Source organism: Micrasema longulum, unplaced genomic scaffold, assembly GCF_059751315.1.
Source record: "Micrasema longulum isolate JH-2025_06_02 unplaced genomic scaffold, ASM5975131v1 h1tg002963l, whole genome shotgun sequence".
In the NCBI taxonomy this organism is placed as follows: domain Eukaryota; kingdom Metazoa; phylum Arthropoda; class Insecta; order Trichoptera; family Brachycentridae; genus Micrasema; species Micrasema longulum.
The window spans coordinates 57,600-75,180 of NW_028280076.1; the positions used below are offsets into that span (position 1 = coordinate 57,600).

The following is a 17,581-nucleotide window of genomic DNA, read 5'->3' on the forward strand; positions in this document are numbered from 1 at the left end:
CTGAAGCGACAATATACCTCCGAAACCTGGGTTATGGCAAATAATATAGAGGGAACCAATGCCGCTTTCAATAGAAGAATCCTCAGAGTTGTCTATGGCCCCGTAAGAGAAAACAACCATTGGCGTCGTCGCTATAATAGAGAGCTTAAGAAATCTGCCGACCGCCTAATGTAATCAACTCCATCAAAGTGAGACGCTTGAGGTAGGCTGGTCATAAAATTAGAATGGACGACGAAAACCCCATAAAATACCTAACTCTCTCAGTGCCACAAGGACGAAGAAGACCAGGAAAGCCCAAAATTTATGGCATACTGGTGTATGCCTGAGATTAAATAAATAAATATAATAAAATAAAAAAAATACAATACAATAAATTATTATAAATCCATCTTTTGTTATTTTATCTTGCTGATGCCGTGTAGATTAATATTATAGTGTGAAATGGGCCAATCACATGCTATCACTCAGCGGACTCCAAGGTTCCTCTTATCACGGGGGGGGTGTAATTTTTTTGAATATTGGAAAATAACGTAATGTTTTTATGGGGTAGGTTTTAGGTATTGAGGGAGTGGCGATGAGAGAAAAATTAAGATGAGATTCGATCATCTCGAAGGCTGTGAAAAATCAAGTTCCGCGTTCGCGCGTATGAATAGACGGAAGCTGTCCGTCTCTCCGCTAACTGAGAGAAAGCAGGAACATCCGCCGAACGGAAACTTGAGATGAATTAGGAGATCGCGTCTTCCTGGTGCCTTTTTTGGATATGTGGTATAGAAAATTACTTCGCCATGTGTTCCCATTTTTATTCCCTATCATGATAATATAATCCTAATTAAAACTTAATGAATTTAAAGCCCAAAAGAAAATAAAGAAAACTTAAATCTATTCTGAAAATTAGTAAATTGGAAGATAATTTAAAAAGCTTGAATGTTTTATGTACCTATGTTTATTTAATTAGAACATTGGAATAATCTTAGAACTAGCTACAAACATGATACAAAGAAAAATACTTACAGATCTAGGTCCTTAACTAATGCAGTTCGTAATTGTCACTCTTCACTAATATCTTAATTGTAACGCAATGGTGGTTTCACTTATGTGGAGAGATGACGGATGGTGGTCCGGATGCTGTGTTCGGACGAACACGTGCTGGGCGATTTCCTGGGCGGAGATCTGCCATGGATAGAGCTTTGGGCGGCTCTCGGGATTCGGTCCCGTGGCGATAATAACGGCGAAAGCCAGCTGGAAGACTGGCCGGCCGTGGTTTGGGCACACGCGCTGGCGGTGCAGGAAACTGGCGTTCCTTTGGAGGACGATGGATGTCCTGGATGTGGAGGGACCTTCGCGGCTGGAAGGCGGCCTCCGATGACCCTCGTGGAGTATTCGGATTCCACGAGGTTTGCTACGTAGCACTGGCTACCCGTACACTAACTTCACTTATTTCCCTAACTTCGACTCCCACGCTGCCTCGTCACCGCGATCGACGGTACGATCGCGTCGACCCAACTCACTCTCCCGACTGTAGACCGATTCTTGGTCGACTCTCCTTCCTGGCTCTTTTCCGACTCGTTTTTTCTTCCGACGTTTGGGGTGGTTTTATAACACTCAAATTAGGAGCTCTCTCCTTCTCCCTTTCGCTTATTGCCTAAAACTCATTGTCTCTTTTCCACACTTATTTATAACCACCTCGTCATATTTAAAACTAAAATATTATGTTCTGCATATTATTTCTTATAAAACTAAATTATAATGAACTAAGATTAGAATGTATATAAAATTAAATACGTTTAAAATTAATTAATTAAAAAACAAACATATACTAAACATAGAAAATTAAATCATCAAACTAATTTATATTTATGAAGATTAGAAAGGAATCATTAATTAAAAAATTGGAAATGATTCGCCTCCTAGTGTAGTGGTTGGCGCGTTCACCTACCATACTTGAGGTCCTAAGTTCGATTCCTGGCAAGGTGGATGTAAAATACCTTCATACATATTATAAAATAATCGCTGATACGTTGCGATTGGCGCACTGGTGCAGTGCCTTAAGTACCACAGGCGTGGATTGGAAAATGATGGCCCAAAAGGTTATAAGAGTTTTAAGTTAATATGTGGCAAGTTGGAATAATCGGCGCGCGTACAAATGAAGATGTATGAAATTTGAAGAAGAAAGGTTTGTATGTATCAAAGAGGAATTAATTATGCGTTTCATTTTGTTATTTTTATATGAGTTTTTAAAATACAAATATTATTTTAATGGCTATCGGTTTGCGAATTATTTATAAAAAGGTTATGTTTTTCCCCGACGAAAAACATGGGTCAATATTTATTGTTAAAGTTATTATTTTCAATAGAAAGGGTTTTAGAATTCCAGGTAATTCGCCGCTCGGTCATTTAAATCTAACCCCGAGGTCGTAATTGACATTAACAATGGGAATTTATTTTAATGTATTTATTTGTAAAGGCGGTAATTAAAAATGGTGTTCTTTTCGGAATTGGCTAGCGTGAACTAAAAGGTTATATTTAAATGCATTATTGCTGAGAAACCCTAGATTAGAGAACAATAAAATGTATTGGAAAGTTATATTTAAATTCGTATTGAAATATTTTGAAACATCGCCGCGTTTTTTCCCAATACAAACAAAGGTTGATTTTATAATCTAAAACGAAAATACCTGCTTATTTTTACGCGGACAAAATATTTAAATTCCTGAATATTTTAAACAGGTATGTTTAGCTCGTATCACTCTGTATTCAGCAGTAAAGTCTTCATGAATATCTTTTTTATAGGTACATAATTGATCATCTTACCTTGGTTAAAAAAAATATCAAGGTACATTGCAATTTTGATATATCAGTAATGTCTCATCTGTAATTTTCTTGATTCAAATTTTTAATATACCTACCTTCATCACCATAAAAAAAATAACCTTCTGTCTAACTGTAAAAATGATAAAAGTATTCGAAAATGATAATGAAATGGTGCACCATAAACAATAATCAACCTTATTGAAAGTAGGAACCATTTTTTCATCATGTTAACCAACCTAACAAAGTAGATATTTATTATGTTGCAGAAAATCTAGCATCTATGACCCAAGCATACAACATACAAATTTCATCACAAATGACATCTAATTTCTTTGAATGACATTTCGCACGGAATGGGACCGAAATCGGTGAAATAGTTTGCCGTCGTGGTTTGTTTTTGTTGTTGAATTTGGTAAAATTATAGGAAATAATTTGAGATGTATGTGTTCATAATTTACAATGTGGTATGCGGCTTTAATGCGATTCATTAGACGAAGAGTAGTTCTCGGCTTAATATTTGCTTCGTCTCTAACTTACTGCATAGTAAACTTAATTCGAGACGTAAGTTTGACAACTTTCAATTGATTTGTGTATTATATACATTTATATATTAGAATATTTGTTTATTTTAATGTAATTTGCATTTCTAGCATGATAATTCTGCGGATTCGGGAGTTCAAGATATAATATTTGAAAGAAAAAGCCCTTTCATATGGAGAACCCTCCAAGCACATAATGAAACTCTGACTGAAGTTGTTAGCTGTAGAAATTCCCTCCAAGGAAAAGCGCTTTTAGTGGATGATCGAGGTATTGGAAATATACATATTTTATGCGTTTAGCTCTAACCTAACTAATGATTAGTTGGTACCTCATTTTAAACTAACTTATCTTATCTAAATTTATTACTTTATCTTTTCTCTGTTTGCAACAGTTGTTTATCTCTCTTTACCATATTAAAATGCATCCAAGTTTCAAGTTACATTTTATTACTGATAAGTAAAATGATATATCTGTAATAGGTAAAAGTACCTAAAGAGACTTGATTTTTTATGAGGTTTAAATTTCACGGGCATGTTATTTTTAAATATCCTAACATATTCACTTTTCATTACTACCTAGGTAGGTTTGATTTACAATTATCTTTTAAGTAATGATTGATTCACTATTTTCCAGGATAAATTTTCTCCTCTTCGTTTTTCTATACTTAAGTCTTAACTCACTCCATATTTCGATATATTAAAAAAGAATGTGACATCCATCGGCCCATTACCTAACTTAAATTGAAACAAATGCATTTTTTAAGACATTGCTTTATAAATATAGCAATGAGTACTTCAATGTTTTTATTTACTTGTTTATTTTACATGATAATTACATAGTAACGGTATCTATTATAGCTCTACATTCTTTAACGCTTCTATGCTAATTACTTAAAAATAATGTTCAATTTCTTTATGCAATTTTTAAAAAATGCAAACATGTAGGTACACAAATTAGCTGGTATGTAAGATAAAAAAAGTTAAAGCTGTATGATAAAAACAACATAAATTACTATACTTGCAAAATACTAGAAATGGAAATAATGATATAGTTTTTTTTTTTAAGTCACTGAAAAACCAATAAATTAATAATATTTAAAACAATACAACAGTTTAATGAAACAAAATAAGATATGTGTTTTAATGCATAACTCTCCGGAATTATTATTCTGTATAATTATTATAGCACCATTTTTGTTAAAATCACAACATTTTTGTTAATAATCCACATTATCATGGTAATTCACATGGTCACAGAAAGTCTGAGGTGTTGATGGTGGTTGTTAGATGGCCAACACATTTATTAATTTAAATTGTTAATATATATATTTAGTTTTTTATTGATTGATTTTTTAAGATCCTCGTGACTTTTTACTCTGTTTTAACTATGTTTTTTTAAATATGTTTTATTTAAAAAAAAAAATTTAATACATCTTTAACTTTTACTATGTTTTTTCTTTTTACTGGATATTTAGCTATACACATATATTTTTTTTACTATGACTATAAATGTGTTTCTTACTATGTATTTAGTTTTTCTACATATTTTACTATGTTTTTCACTATGTCCGCTACCTTTATTGTATATTGATTACTGTTTTTTTATATTATTTTTTTACTGTCTTAGAATGGGGTAAATAACCCTAGTTAGATAGTCAAAGCAACTCAGCATAAATTATAATTTTATGATAATAAATAGTGTATTTTCTAACTTTGTACATTCTTGTTGGATATTGAAATAAATAAATATTTGTATAAATATATTATATACAAAATAATAACATAAACTATTTATTATTTTATATATGAATAATAGAGTACAAAATTTGAAACAAAAATCAATAAAATACTTAATGTACACTATCAAAATTATAAAAAGCATATATTCTTAGTTATTGTATACAAGAAGTTAGATAAATGAATAAAATTGGAAACTTCATGTGTTTTTTTAGGTTATGTTTGTCGCCGTCCCAATCTCCAGAGCACGGGGTGCTGCAATGTCAAGGCAGAACGCACGAAGCAATATTCCTGCAATACTTGCACAAGCAAGATGTGTTGCACGATTTATGAATACTGTGTTTCCTGTTGTCTGCACCCAGACAAGGTATTTATATTCATATTTTATCTTCTCGTTTAACAGATAACTAAATGTTTGTCACAAAAAAGTACCAATATTGTCTTTTCCTTTTTTAATTTGTTTCAAGTATAAACCAGTTATAAATTTTTCATATAATTGAATGCAGTATTTTTATTATATCTATCAGCTTCTACCTACCTACCCTACCCTACCGTGCGAGAGGTCTCGAGCTCGATTCCCGACATGCTTGATATGAAATATTTATTTTAAAGGGTGTTTTCACACCAGAATATTTTATAGTACCTGGACTGGTACCTGAAGCGTAAGACTAAGAATCTTATCTTCATGTAATAAAAATGATCAAGATACGCTGCGATTGGTGTACCAATGCAGTGCCCTATGCACCATTCGGTGCGGAAAGGGAATGATGATGATGATGACTTTTATTCTTGTATAGCAGTTTATTGAGACGAAAAGCTATGACGAGTTTTTGTGAACAAATGATTTATCAACATCAAATGTTTGCTATGCATTTACAAGAAAAATATAGTTTTAAATGACACTAATGAATTAATAACAATTATTATGAAAATAAAACTTTGTTATCAGTGTTACACAATTTTATTCTTTTACAAGAACACAACTATAGTTTCGGGAGAGCACTCCTCCCATCAACGGGTGATATAAAACTGAAAGTTTTATATCACCCTTTTAGTTTGGGTGAATAAAATTGTGTAACACTGATAACAAAGTTTTATTTTCATAATAATTTATAATGAAGTGTTACGAAGTGAATGCCGATTCAATTAAAAATACTAATTTATAGCAAAATTAAATATTTCTGTAAATGCTTTTTTATTGGCACAAATTAAGTAATTGACACATGTATATAATACAGTTAATTGAAAAAAATAATCTTTTAAATTATGACTAGGCAAAATACTAATACATTTTTGGAATCTGAGAGGGATGAACTGACTAATAGAAAAATGTGCCAATCATCAATGCATCATTATACTGATTAAAAACTAATTATTTTCACTAATCATTCCATCATATTTTAATTAAATTGCATCATTTTATTATAGAAAGAAGTTCTGGAATCAATTTTGGACAAAGTTTCCGTTAAACAAAATGTTCTTTTTGCTTCGGTGAGTGATCATTTTGAGTTGTGTCTTGCCAAGTGTCGGACTGACTCTCACAGTGTGCGTCACGAAAACTCTTATCGGGACCCTAAAGAGAAATATTGTTTTGGAGAAGATGAGGGGAATACAGAAAAATCAATTGGAAAAGTCACCTGATATTTTAGAAATATTCGTTTTAGGTACTTTTAATAAACATAGAACTACTTATCATTTTTAATTGCAGTCATACCAAACCTACAAAGAGATTTATTACTATAAGTAACTGCCAAGTATTTTTTGTTTTTTATGAATATATGCAGCTACATCATCGAGTGTATGTAACGTCACCAAGTTGATATAATGTTTTCAAATTTACCATGTTAAAAATATTTACTATGGAACATAGATAATCGAATTCACATTTTGTAATATTACAAAAAAAGCAATGTAAGAAAAATGAATGAATATTAACATGTTTTACTTCTTAACAGAACAATTACAAATTTTAAGAAACTACCGTACTTTTATATTATTTAGAAAAAATCTCTGTACAAGAAAAATTGACCAAATATAACTATTATTATTGGCACCTAAGATGTTAAATTATCAATAAAATTTAACCCATTTAAAAGTATTGACTTTAAGGCAAGAAATATACCTAAAAAGCCTCAGTGGTTAATGTTGGTATCAACTTCTCTTATAAAAGTTCCCAACTACCACTTGACTTCTTGATACATTTATTATATTCTTGAAAGTTGTACTATGCAAATTGATTGCTATTGTCTTTTTTTTGTATCAAAATGCATTAATTTAGTTCAGATGAAGTTCCAGATATCTGCAATATTGCTCTTACCATATTTGGGATGTTTATCTGCATAAAATATAAGTCAACAGGTACATAATTTTCACTCTAATATTCATACCAGGAATTCACCATTCTTTTTATTCTCAGTAGATAAATTGTACAAAAAGGACAATCTTTTCAATATTAAATTAAGTAGATAATGTTTATCTAAATTTATAATAATTAAATTGTGGTCTAGAAGTTTATTCAGATGTTCTTCCATCATCCAGTTCTAATGACTATTGTCAGGCAAGTACAAAAAACAATATCTAAGTTTGTAATAAAAATATTTATCTGATTACTCGGATAATTGATAATGCCACCAAAAAAATATAAAGGCCATAAACTTCTACAGAGTTAGATAGTAATATTTATTTGGTCATTTCAAAAACATTCTTAAATGTCTTACTAAAAAAGCAGTCAGTTTGCCAATGTACCTAATCACTAAATATTTAAAACATTCAAATTAGCTAATTAAATTTCTCAGTGGAAATTCATTGTAATTCCAAACAAACAAACCATCACGCCGTTTCCCCATAGGGGTAGGCAGAAAGGATAGAACGCCACATCGCTCTGTCTTTGCATACAGACCCCGCTTCCTCTACATTCATACATCTTCTCATGCGCGCACGCCGATTATTCATACTCTTGACATGTCCAAGTATTTGGTGGACTTGATTGTGCCATGTCTTACTCCGTCTTCCTCGTTTTCTCCATCCATCAACATTCGTATCGTAGATCCTTTATTGTAATAAATAAAATTATAAATGACAAGTTAAGTTGATGCTTTCTTCCACAAAACTATGCAGCCTCCTTTAAACAATCCTTTTCAAATTTTACTAAAATCATCATAGTGACATACTAACAAAAATTCAGTATCAGTCAAAAAATAATTGTTTTAATATTTGAAAAAACCTACAAATCATAAGTAAATCATTTCTAAAAACACATTCAGAAATACACCTTTTAAAAATGTTCCCTTCCTTTGATGTATTTACATTTCACAGCATATGCATAAATAGTGTAAACTTGTTAAAAACCATACATACTAATGGTGATGTCACAAAAGTGATGAAACAGGTTATTGGTTCATCAACTAAGTGGATCAAGGTGTCAACCTAAACAAATTTTCAACAATGTATAATTTTAGACGACCATTTAAATACTTCTTCTCACACTATCTTTAAAAGTTGTCATTTGGAGGTGTCTGACTGGACGATCGACTTCAGCAAATTATAAATGACTGATCTCTCAATGTTCAATAATATACAGAAGCATATTATGTAGATTCAGGATAAATATTGATGTACATTATTCATATTTTTCTTTTCAATGACTGTAGTTAAGTACTTAAGGATAATTACCGACCATTTTTTATGTCCACTGCTTGTAAATATTTATGTATATAATTTTGATGTAGTGTAATTACTTTACAAATAGAATTCAAATATGTTTAATATAAAACGGTATTTGGGGTTTGTTTAGATTTCACTCCCTGGAAAGTTATCAAGATTGTGTAAAGTGATCACTTAAGCCGGCCAATGACAGGCCATAAGCCCTGTAAATGCCCGATTTTCATATTACCATCTCAAAAATGTTTTCTCTCTCTGTTGCAATAAATGTCAATGTTTAATAATACATTTATGTAGTCTACAGTGAAATTCCAGTGTATTTGTATATATTTGTAAATTTCGAGAATTCGTATAATTTTTTTGCATTATTTAAATTATGTATATATAATATTATGATTAACTTGTGTTCTTTTGAATATTTTTGCATTTTATCCAATTTTAATGATGACTCGCATAGTAATTCCAAGGTAGAAAATTTCTCAGGATTGACTTTGTACTGTTTCTTCCATTCTAAAGGTACAGCAAAACTCCAATTATCCGGATCGATGAGTGCCAGATTTGATGGCTTTTGAAATAATACAGCGAATTGGAATCACATCAAAAACTTACACTAACATGTCCAACGAAGTTGATTGCACAAATAAACTAAAATTAAAAACTTCTCCATTATATTTAATTTCCTGATAACAATCTGAATATTTGTCAATCTGGATGACTGGAGTTTGGATAAACCGAGTTCTACTGTATTTCAAAGCGAATCCACAGAATCCACAATAATAGATATTTTAACTTATTCTCTATATAACTGCATTATACGGGTCGATTAAAAAGTTTGTATTTTTAAAACATCCTAACTGTTCTACTACCAGACATATCGTCGGTGATACTGCGATACCGCGAAACTACGAATATATTTTTTTGGCGGGGGAACCTAAAAAGCGTTCTGTTAATATGTTACTTACGATTTTAACCAATCAAAAATACCGCTAGAGTATCAAAAATATTAAGAGCAAATATAGCAATAATTTAAAAGTAATGGCTCTTAATCCCCATAGCGAATTTATTGCTTTAACATATTTTTGTAAAATAAAAACAGGTTACGTGGAATTGCTGTATCACCGACGATAAATGTATAACATAATGTTACGGCAAATCTCATTTGACTGAATTATTTTTGCATAATATTGTGTATTGGATTGAATACAATGCATATTTATTTTTAAGATGTTTGAATATTCTATATAACAATCTTATTGTTATGGGGTTTTGATCTGTCGTTCATTAGTTTCGAATTTTGCAGCCATAACTTGTATTTACAACTTTGAATTCCACCATGGTTATAAATTTAATGTGGTGAAAAGGCCTAAAATGTTTTTTTTATTTTGTTATTTAATTTTGCCTGTTTGACAGGAAATGACATTTATATCCATCTTTTTCTTACGTTCTTTGCTAGTAATTTAGTTTAATTAAAAATTGATTTGTGATTTCTGCAAAGATTCACATTGAGAAGTTATTTTATAATTTAAATTAAAAATCACTTGAACAGTTTGTTAATTTCAAGAATAATTGTTACTTTTGTTGTTGAATATAGTTTTTAATTGTTACTTTATTATAATAATGACAAGTATGCATTTTATGTAAATAATGAACAACTTTAAGTACAATTGTATTTACATATCTCTGGTGGTACAAAATTGTACCAAACGATATTTTATTTTTAAATTAGTCAAATAACAATAATTAATTTTAAGCAATGACTATAATATGTTTATCGCCTTAATAAAGTTCTATGCTTAGTTTTGAACTACTTAATTTTATTAATATGTTCACTGCTGTTAGAAAGATAAATCTGTTTTTTCTGTCAAACTTTAAATGTCACTCAATTTAGAAATTATTATTATTAAATTTTTGATTAATGATTCAAAACTAAGTTATGTAAAATGTATTTAAATTTTATTTAACTTTGTAATAGATATGGTCCATTTGTGATTTCATATTACAATTCCATTATGTATCAATGCAAGTGATTTTTTAAATCTACATCGATGATAACTTGTTCCTTTCTACAAAAAATACTTTAATGTTATCCATATTCTAGTATAAATTTGTGTAAAACAATTTTGTTACCTGATCAAATGAAATAAATAATAAAAAAAACATATTTTGATAATTTACATCACCTATTTTTTTTATTAAAAAATTAAATGGTTTGGATTGGTAGAATAATAAGCCGACATGTATGTTTTCATGGTATTTTTTTTTTTGAAATACATATGTATTTAATTTCATCGGAAATATTATCAACCTTACAATATTTTGAAATATTTAATTTCTTATTTTCAAGATGTTTGCCATTTTTCATAGTTTTTTTTGTTACTTTTTTTAATAAAATACTTTTTTCAGTTGAATTTCGGCTTTGAAAATTGTCAATTTTCCACTGGTGTTACCGACATTATACCATCTCCTCTTTAGAAAGTTGACAATTTGAAAAACAACACACAAGGATTAATTATAAATATAAAGAATGCACTGATTTCCTTTAAACATTGGATATATTGACATCAAAATCTTCAATGTCATGTTGATTCTTTTCAATTCCAAAGTGTATTTGATTGCCTTTTACATAACTCCAAGCCATTCTGTTGGAACTAAAATATATTCCGACGTCACCCTTATTAGACAGTGTGATGGCGCCAGCAGTGTTATTAAGTCGGTTGGTCATGTAGTCTATTGCCTTTTCTGTAGCAGATTGTGCTGAGTATCCATCTTGAATATATTTAATAATCGAATGAGCTAGACTCACTTTCAGAATTGATTCCCCATGGCCTGTGAGTTAAATAATAATAATAATAATTAGCTCCTTGCACATAAATAAATTGATCGTTAAGCTCATTAGACAGACAAGTCCGAAGAATGAGATTTAAGTTAAGTATGCGGTTTTATGTCTGCCTATATATTTTTCTACCATGCATCCTCAGTCATCTCGAATCGATTTCTGACATGGTCGATATTAAATATTTATTTATAGGGGTGATTTTCACTGAAATACATATATCATAGTCCCTTCTCTAGATCTGAAGATTACTGATCATTTTACCTTCATGTAAACAAATTATTGAGACATGCTGCAATTAGTGTACCAATACCATATGCATCTTTAAAGTAAAATTGTTTTTTTTTTAAAAATGAAAATGTGTATATTTGGATGAAAAATTAAAATATCTTAGTAACACGGTAACATGTTTTAAATAAAAAAATCATAAAAATATACACATTTTTATATTGAAAATTCAATTTTACTTTACAGACAAAAGTATAATAACTCTGTTAATTGCCCATTGTAATTGGGGCCCAGATGCGAGCGTAGATGGGTAAATAATAGTGATGATGATGCATTTTTGTGTAGATTCACTAGGGTAATTTATTGCAAAATGCCACCAAAAACCCCGTTATTAATTATTAAAACATTTCTAGCTGTCCTATAAAGAAGTCAGTTTGTCGATGTATCCAACCTAAACATCTGTTGATAAAATAGAAATCAACAATACACAAACTTAAGTTACCATTTTAAATTTAATTGCAGAAAAAATCATTTTTGAAATATAAACCTAGTAACATTATAAGCAAGGTAAATAATAAAGCAACTCGCATATAAAAAAAATAAAAGTTACCATTTTAAAAAAAACTCATTATCTCTAAACTCATAATTTTCGGACTCGGACTCAAATGTCGGACTGAACTGGACGATCAAAATTGGTGAAAGAAACATCAATTTAGATTTATAATGTATGTTATTTTTATCAATAGTAGTATTACCAGTAGCAGAGACGCCTCCGGCAAAATCATCAGCATAAGTTCCACAGCCAATTTGTGGTGTGTCTCCGATACGTCCCACATACTTGCCAGTTATGCCCCCTGTGGAGGTGGCTACAGCTATCTGCCCATCACTATCTATAGCCACTGCTCCTACTGTTCCAACACCTCCTTCCTGAAAAAGTAATGTACACACAATATAAATATCGAGTATTCACCGCAGCTGAATTGCCACAGCTGGAATACATATTGGCTATCCATAAATATGTATATTTTTGTAATCAAAATCTCCACCGAGAACTTTTACTGACAAGTTTTTACTAAAAAAATCCCTCTGGAGACAGTGCTGTAACGTCATGTCACATTAAGCAAAAGATTACATGTTTTTATTTAAAAATCATATTTAAACACAAAAATACTGCATAATAATCTATTTTCCATAATTTGTAAAAATAATCATATGATTTAGCAAGACTTGACTTGATTATTAAAAAAATAAGAGACATATGTATCAAGTCTTGTATTTTATGTAGACCATAAGTCATAAGACCATTATAGCAAGGCCACACGAGTCTGACTATTTAGAAATCTATATTAGAAATATTTAATAACATAAATATATATATATATATATATGCCGATCGACTAGAGGAATACCACCATTTCATTCTGTAGAAGGTTTTTGGTGACATTTTGCTATTATCTGAGGAGTAAATTGGGCAGGAAAATTTCAAGCAAAACTGCATACGTATCTTTAATCTCCTTTTTTGGACTTCTTTGGTACTGGACGGTTGATGTATCTTATACCTACATATGTGTGTACCATAAACTTACGTAATAATCAATTTTCTTACATTTCTTTTTCTGTGCCCAATCTCAGTTTTTCCATCATTACTACCGCCATTGTTAATAAAATCTTCAAGTGCATCTAATGCATATTGAGTGATGAGACTTTTTGGATCAATAATTTCAAATCCCTGGAAAATACACAGAAGGCATCCATTAGTTTATAAGAAGTTATTTTACTTTGTAGAGACTGACAAAAATTCTAATTAATTTAATAATTTGTACGCGGTAGCTAAAACAGCACAAACAGCTTGAATATTTAAATTTAATTTTGTAGCTTGATAGTTTATAGAGCAGCAATATCTTCAAGAGGCTTGACATCTTCTATCATCCCTGCATCATCTTCATTTGCAGACGTTTTATCAAATAACTTTAAAATCCCCCTTTCTGAAATTCTGAGGCATCATCTTTTGAAAACACATCTGCGCAACACAGTTAAATTCAAAATAAAAATAAAACAACTTTGTTTTTAACCACTGATAAAAAATAATCATAATTTTATAGAAAGACACTGGATGAAAGCTTCTACATGCTGAGAATAAAACATTAAAATCAGACAACTTAGAAATCTTAGAAATTATAAAAGTTAGTAAGATTTGACAGATCTTTTGTGTTCAATAATTTTGGCAGTTTTCTGTGTCTATTTGCCCATGTTTACTGATTTATCACCTGTTTAATAGCGAATCGTCTCGCTCCTTCTCCTCCGAGCATAGAGTGAGGAGTGTCTTCCAGCACTCTTCTTGCTAGGCTTATCGGATGGCTGATATCCTTGATAAGAGTAACACAGCCAGCACGGAGGTCAGAGCCTCGTTGCATACTTGCTTCCATCTCTACTTCTGCATCTAAGTTCAGTACAGAACCATAGCCTAGAAAAAATTACATAAAAATATATTTAAAAGTAAGAAAGTGGTGTAACGAGTCAGTTATCACAACCTATGGGAATCATTTATCATTTCAGTGGTACCCAAAAATGAATTTTAAAAATATTTTCTTTGACAAAACAATATGAACATTTAATTGTATGGGGCAGAGTTTCCCATTTTTTTTGGCTATGGAACCGTAATTGATTTAGCTTTTTTTTGGCGGAACCCCATCTCCATAATAAAAAGTAAATTTACAGAAAAGACCCTTGACACCATATCCTTTGCATGACGAATGTTGGACTTGGCTGCACATATTTAATGTGAAGAATGAATTTTCAATTTTACTTTTATAAGCACTAAAATTAGGTTTAATTTCCAACAATGGGGAACTTCAGCCCTACGGGAAATAGGATAAAAAAATGTTTTCTTACATGTGATATTTTTATTTTTTAGAGCATTAAATTATATGGCAAAGTTTCTTGAAAATGTATGAAAAAAATATTGAAATATTTTAGTAAAACGAACTACTTTGTACGACATCACACTATGAACACAATATGAATCAACCAATTATACGAGAGTTGTGGAAGATTTCCAGTTTACTTACCATCAATGGACCAATTGGCAGAACTAACCGAGAAGAAGCGGAAGAGAACTTGAGACGTCACACGTGGATAATTTTAGAAATACAAAACTCCAAAAAGTCATAGCGCTGATAAAAAAATTGAAAAAATATTTTTTGGCTTAATTAACAAATAAAAAAACCACTGAACTTCCTTATTAAATACAGAGATCTGGAGCCGCATCCAGTCTAGCTCTGAAATTTTTTAGTGCAGGTGAAAAAAGCGTTGGCGTCAAGGCGTCGACTGCCTGTTTTCTACGACAATACACCCTAACTCTCAGAACCCCTGTGACCCTATCATGGAACCCCAGGGTTCCGCGAAACAGCTTTTAGGAACCGCTGATATGGGGAAACTTTTCTTCTTCTTATTCCCTATCAGGTGTCTCCCGACATTGGAAATTACTTTTAAAAAGGACTCTCTGTCTTGTGCTGCCTGGAACAATTCCTCCACACACTCATTCTGGTCCAGTCTCTTTTATTGCGCAGCTAAGACGTTTGCCTACACCCTGGGAAACAATAATCAGAGTGGTTTCCGGTTGCCTTCTCTGATGGGTTTTCTGTAGTGGTCGCCTTCCTTTAGCTGGGTGGATCTTGTTGTTTGGTGCCAAACATTCATTCAACTATCAAACTTTTAAACTTTTCTTATTTGCACTAAAAGAAAATTCCAGTAGTGATTTAAATTGTAATCAGTAGAAAATATATATAACTCTAAAGTATTTCCACTAGTATAATAATTTATCTGTTTTACGTGGCAGATATATTCATATCAAATGAATTTTTGAAGTGTGGGTCATAAATAATATGTGTTACAGTGAAGAGAGGAATAAATATGAACCTGCATTAAATACTTCATCTTTTTCCATAGAAACGACCGCTGCTTCTACAGCATCAATTATAGATCCTCCATTGTATATTTTTTTGTAGCCAATTGAAGCTGCCAATTTGACTCCAACTATTTTAGGCATCACTCTATCATCTGGAATATCTCCTGCACCTCCGTGTACCAGAACAATTGGATCAATTTTCATCTAAAAAAATGAGAAGAATGTAGTAATTGGACGTAGTTATGCCGAAAGCGTCCAATCCTCAAAAATGAGTAATGGCGGTTTCAATAGCATATTACGATATCTTTATGTGCTGAAAACGTCCAAGATCAAAGTGTTATACCTTTTTTGCCGATTAACAAAATTTTTAACCCACATTACGGTTATCACTGTTCTATTAACTTTTAAAACGTCCATGTTGTTTGACGGTTTTCTGCAGCTCTTTTGTTTTTTTAATTTCTTTGATTGGCAAAAAATGAAAGCACTTGGAGATTGGACGTTTTCAGCACAAAGATATCGCGTAGTATGCTATCAATATCGGCATTAAACTAATTTTTAGCATTTTGAGGTTTGGACACTTTCTGCATAACTACGTCCAATTATGGTTTTATTGCGTACATTTATATAAATTATGTTTTTCGCTACCAAGACATTTGCATGCCTAGTCCCTGGGGTAAAATATCTGTGTGTGATGAATAAAAAATTGCCCTCATAAAATAAGACTGTTCTCAAAAATTCCTAGGTCGAATTATGTAAAGTTGTATGAAGAACAGGATTTCATTGTCCCCATATAAAAGTGGTGTAAATCAAATCCATAATTTAAGACGCAACGTATTTGCTTGCTGATAATCTACCTGCCATTGGTAATGTCAGAAATGGCAATGTATTTGTTCAACAGTAACTCTTCTAATAAAGGATACTTTGCACATTACTATTTCAATGTGTACCACCTCCCTTTTACTGGTATAAATTCACACAACATAATCTTATTTCTAATTGTATTTTGGAATGTACATAATATGGAAAAAAATATAAATTACCCACAAAAGTCTTACCTTACTCTCCTCTCTTTTAGAACAGTTTTCACCTAGTTGTGAGAATACCAGAACTAATAATAAAGTTCTGTAAACACACTTCAACGTTAAACATTGTGTTGACATGATGTTGATGTTTATCTAGCGTCAGTTCCAGTTCAACTATTGTGTAAATGTTATACAATGTTTATATAGATTTCGTAATTGTGACAGTGAGTTTTATCTCAGAAATTAATTTAATCAATACTTTCTATTACATACACATACACAGAATATGACGAGTTGGATAGAATATTAATCAAACCAATTTTATAATTCTTATTATCTGTAGATAAAACAATATTACATAACAAAATATGTAGCTGTGAGTGTATTTTTCACTTTACATAAAAACACAATAAATTGAAATACATATTTGAATTCAGTTTTGTATAAATTTGCTTTTAGTGTCCTGATATATTTTTATTTATTTTATGTTTACCTAAATAATGAATTGCTTTTATTATAAAAAATACATAATTTAGTACTTTTCACTGTGTGCATCTTATGTATTTTTTCTAACAAAAAACACTTATTTTTCAAATATCAACAAAGTATTTGATTTAATATGTATACATTTAGGCATTCCATTCATTTTTGGTTGAAGCAAAACTTTTATTACATTAATCAATAATATAATTACGACTGCTAGCTTTAACAGTTTACTATCTTTCCATAAATTTTCATGTTGTTAACCAAAATAAATGCTTAAATCACATTAATACAAAAGGATTCATTAGGTATAGCAGATGCGTAATGCTACTGGTGGAAAAAGGACATTGTAATGTGAGTA

General features: G+C 30.9%; 2 protein-coding genes across 2 annotated transcripts; one reads left to right on the top strand and one right to left on the bottom strand.

The window, feature by feature from the left end:
- The first annotated feature begins 3,140 nt into the window (after positions 1–3,140).
- LOC148271291 (SREBP regulating gene protein) lies at positions 3,141–7,522 on the top strand. Its single transcript, XM_088241565.1, has 4 exons — positions 3,141–3,372; positions 3,462–3,618; positions 5,303–5,454; positions 6,516–7,522. Exons 1-4 carry the CDS (start codon positions 3,271–3,273, stop codon positions 6,726–6,728), a joined length of 624 nt encoding a protein of 207 aa, XP_088097691.1. The 5' UTR covers positions 3,141–3,270; the 3' UTR covers positions 6,729–7,522.
- Positions 7,523–10,985: 3,463 nt separating this feature from the next.
- LOC148271292 (putative isoaspartyl peptidase/L-asparaginase GA20639) lies at positions 10,986–17,483 on the bottom strand. Its single transcript, XM_088241561.1, has 6 exons — positions 16,771–17,483; positions 15,727–15,919; positions 14,076–14,272; positions 13,415–13,537; positions 12,564–12,735; positions 10,986–11,573 (listed from the first exon to the last, which is right to left on the bottom strand). Exons 1-6 carry the CDS (start codon positions 16,873–16,875, stop codon positions 11,287–11,289), a joined length of 1,077 nt encoding a protein of 358 aa, XP_088097687.1. The 5' UTR covers positions 16,876–17,483; the 3' UTR covers positions 10,986–11,286.
- Between the last annotated feature and the right edge of the window lie 98 nt (positions 17,484–17,581).

Excerpts from the sequence above, each read along its gene's own strand:
- LOC148271291 (XM_088241565.1), top strand. The coding sequence starts at position 3,271 with ATGTGGTATGCGGCTTTAATGCGATTCATTAGACGAAGAGTAGTTCTC. Across the intron at positions 3,373-3,461 it reads TAGTAAACTTAATTCGAGAC|CATGATAATTCTGCGGATTC; the intron begins GTAAGTTTGACA and ends TTGCATTTCTAG. Across the intron at positions 3,619-5,302 it reads GCTTTTAGTGGATGATCGAG|GTTATGTTTGTCGCCGTCCC; the intron begins GTATTGGAAATA and ends GTGTTTTTTTAG.
- LOC148271292 (XM_088241561.1), bottom strand. The coding sequence starts at position 16,875 with ATGTCAACACAATGTTTAACGTTGAAGTGTGTTTACAGAACTTTATTA. Across the intron at positions 15,920-16,770 it reads CTAAAAGAGAGGAGAGTAAG|ATGAAAATTGATCCAATTGT; the intron begins GTAAGACTTTTG and ends TCATTTTTTTAG. Across the intron at positions 14,273-15,726 it reads AGATGAAGTATTTAATGCAG|GCTATGGTTCTGTACTGAAC; the intron begins GTTCATATTTAT and ends AATTTTTTCTAG.